General features: G+C 41.5%; 1 protein-coding gene across 1 annotated transcript; it reads left to right on the top strand.

Annotated features, from left to right (window-relative positions):
- The first annotated feature begins 736 nt into the window (after positions 1 to 736).
- Positions 737 to 3,290, top strand: LOC148855158 (pectinesterase-like). The gene is made up of 2 exons (XM_088982643.1): positions 737 to 1,748; positions 2,347 to 3,290. Exons 1-2 carry the CDS (start codon positions 857 to 859, stop codon positions 3,033 to 3,035), a joined length of 1,581 nt encoding a protein of 526 aa, XP_088838769.1. The 5' UTR covers positions 737 to 856; the 3' UTR covers positions 3,036 to 3,290.
- The last annotated feature ends 444 nt before the right edge of the window (positions 3,291 to 3,734 follow it).

Here is a 3,734-nt window from a genome sequence, read left to right as displayed (position 1 = left end):
CCAGCTAACATGAACTTAGACAATAAAATAATCTGTTGAGAAATCTAGTAACCATCAGAAGATCGATTATGAAAACGACAATTTAGTTATTGAGCCCATGCCATTTTTCACATCTTAGGATCATCATCTACACCCAGATCACTCCGGATTTTCTATTCATTTTTCCTACCGACTTTCTATCCGCCGTGAATTGCATATCTCTATTATCTATTATGAATTGAGAGATGTGTGGTTTCAGTAACGGATAGAATGGGTAGGAAATGTTAGTAGTAAATCTGGGCTCCAGACATATGGCCCCACTAATTTGTAATCTCATGGTAAGTCTTCTTCCTAATACCAATCAAAGGGTTATAATAATTACCATATTATTATCTTTTCAATGGTTATTAAATTAGAAGAGAAAAAAAGGATTATGGCCACAATATAATATAAAGTATATACTTGTGAATTTGAGTCATGGGTCATGCAATTTTATTTATCTGTGAATTTTTAGGGACATTTATTGTAACTTAATAAATTGGAAACTAATATCTCTGTGAATTGACAACAGAGCTATTTCAACAAACCGTTGAAATAGAGCCACTGGCGTATACATATCAGCTTCAACAAACCGTTATTGGAATTCAAAAATAAGCAACCATACACCGAAGTGTTTCATTTTCATGTAAACATCAGGCATGGCCCAATAAATTTCCTAAAACCATATACGCATTCAAACAATGAAAATAGTCAATTTCCTATTGAGCCAGAATCTTGCCTATTTAAAGAGCACACAATCTTGCATTCTCGAATCATTGAAAGCTTTGAAGCATCAAGGCAATAGAATTAATAGTTAGCAAATCTGCAGAGTGTCTCAATGGATAAGCTTGTATCAGGTTTTGTGACTATTTTTCTTGCTTTGGTCATTGAGGGAGTGATTAGTGATACGATATCATCTTGTAGCCAAACCCCGTATCCTGAAATATGTGAGTCTTATTTTATGAGTTATTCTAATAAACCCCTTGCCACCTTAGATGAAACCCAATTCAGTCTTCGTGAGGCTGCCCTTGGTTCCACCTTGGACCAAGCCCGACGAGCCTATGGGCTCATTTCTGCCATGGACGTGAGCTCATTTGATGAGAAGGCCAAGATGGCATGGGCTGATTGTGTGGAGCTTTATTCTGACACACTCACCCAGCTTAACCGAGCAACGGGGTCTAAGAATCCATTGAGCTGGTCCGATGCTCAGACATGGCTCAGTGCCGCAATCACCAACCAGCAGACTTGCCAAAACGGCTTCGTTGAGTTAGGCAAATCTTCTTACTTATCTTCCTTTCCCTTCATGTTGAGCAACTTCTCCAAGATGGTCAGCAACTCGCTTGCCATAAACAAGGAAGCAGATTCATCAGCAGCGTCTCTGTTGGGTAAACAAGGTGGTAATCGCCGGTTGCTTTCTGATGGCTTTCCGACATGGGTCTCTGCTGCAGACCGAAAGCTTCTTCAGTCACCCAGTGCAGCTTCACAAGCTGACGTTGTGGTGGCCGCAGATGGGTCTGGTAACTACAAGACCATCTCTCAGGCAGTGGCCGTTTCATCCAAGAGAAGTGGGAAGAGATTTGTTATATATGTGAAAAAGGGTGTTTACAAAGAGAACGTTGAGATTAAAGCTTCAAACATCATGTTGATTGGAGACGGGATCGATGCTACAATAGTGACAGGCAGCAAAAACGCCCAAGATGGTTCCACCACTTTCCGAACAGCTACAATTGGTGAGTTCTGTTCATGGATTATCAAACTTATTTCTTGCTAAAAGATGATAATCAATTAAATACTAGTGCCCTTATCAGTTCTAAATATATATAAAATTTAAGACTGTTGATGTTGTTGATATGGGTCAATAAGTCCAAAGCTAATAAAAACTTTCTAAGCTTATTTATGTTATCTTTAGAAATTTTGCGTATAACTAATTACACCTAATTAATTTCTAGTTTGAATATTCAACTTATGCCAGTTTTAGGGCCCAAGCTCTGGTCATCATTAAAGGAGGTTCCTGTTACCTTTTCCTGGGATGTTCTTGGTTGTCTATCCCATCAAAGAAAGACTAGATGTTGTTTTCTCTTTCCATGGCCTAGCCAAGTCAACTTGACAGCCCACAGCGCACCACCACCCAATAAGTTTCATTAATTCATCGTTGAGTCCCTTCTTATTGTCCTTTTCACTTTTTTATTATCTCTGAAACCATTATTATTGTAATGGCGGGGATGTCTCTCTCTCTCTCTCTCTCCAAAAATCTCAGACTCTTTGACAGTAATAGAATTTAATGCATTAATCTATGAATGACTTACTCGGACTGTATCATCTCTTCAGGGGTCACCGGCGATGGGTTCATGGCTCGGGACATGACGTTCGAAAACACAGCTGGACCCCAGAAACACCAAGCAGTTGCCCTCCGATCAGGCTCTGATCTCTCGGTGTTCTACAGTTGTAGCTTCAAGGGTTACCAGGACACCTTATACGTCTACTCTCAGCGCCAATTCTACCGGGACTGCGACATCTACGGCACGGTGGATTTCATCTTTGGAGATGCCGTCGCAGTTCTCCAGAATTGCAACATTTATGTTAGAAAGCCCATGAGCGGTCAGAAGAATACGGTGACTGCTCAGGGACGGACAGACCCCAATGAGAACACAGGCATCTCAATCCACAATTCACGGGTGACCGCCGCTTCGGACCTGAGAGCTGTGCAGGGTTCATTCAAGACATACCTCGGGCGGCCATGGCAGAAGTACTCGAGGACCGTGTTCATGAAGACATCTCTTGACAGCCTCGTCGACCGGGCAGGGTGGCTCGAGTGGAGTGGCAAGTTTGCATTGAGCAGTCTGTACTATGGGGAGTACATGAACACCGGTCCCGGTGCAAGCACAATCGGGAGAGTAAAGTGGGAAGGATTTCACGTCATGAGTGCTGATGACGCCGGAAAGTTCACCGTCGGGAGCTTCTTGGGAGGAGGCTCTTGGATTGCAGCTGCCGGAGTCCCCTTCACTCCCGGGCTGTAACTTGGAACATTTCCTCTTCGGCTAAAATTAGTTAAAGCCTTAATTTTTCTGGATTGCACACTTGAGTCATCTCTCATGATCAGATCGACATGAGATTTACTGGTAAGAAATTGTAGATTTGTAGTATAGCTTCGGATCAATTTCTTCTGTATGAAGAATAGATTATAGCTATAGGCATGCCTTATTTCTATTTTATATAAAATGTATCAAATGCATGCTTTCTGAAATCAATAAAATTTGCAGGAGTTTTTCATATATGTTTTTCTTTCTTTTAGTCTCTTTTGATTGAATCATCAATCTACCAATATGAGGACACGTGACAAAAAAAGAATGGAACCCATGAAAATTGAAATGGATGTCTAAAAGGAACACTCTACCAAGTCGTGATCATCAGATCATAATGTATCCTTTGTAGGACTCACAGTATGGGAGCCACTTAATGTGTGCCACGTGACAAGATAATAGGTTTTAGATCGCCACCTACGTTCATTTTTATTGCAAAGATTTGAAAATTGGGAGTAGTTAGTAGTGTATCATGGGGGGAAGGAGGTGCCCATTATTAAAACAAAATAGTCACTAGGGTTGAACCTCCTCCGCTGACCCGGACGGCCGGACCATTCGGCCCGGGAATCATCAGGCCACGGATTTCATTTTACCCCAAAATTCAGTCCTTAACCAAAAACCATTGAATCGGTTAAT

Source organism: Nelumbo lutea, chromosome 4 (genome assembly GCF_056320005.1).
Source record: "Nelumbo lutea isolate HS-2025 chromosome 4, American lotus-T2T, whole genome shotgun sequence".
In the NCBI taxonomy this organism is placed as follows: Eukaryota; Viridiplantae; Streptophyta; class Magnoliopsida; order Proteales; family Nelumbonaceae; genus Nelumbo; species Nelumbo lutea.
The sequence above is the reverse complement of the archived record's forward strand: the minus strand, read 5'-3'. Positions and strand labels throughout refer to the sequence as shown.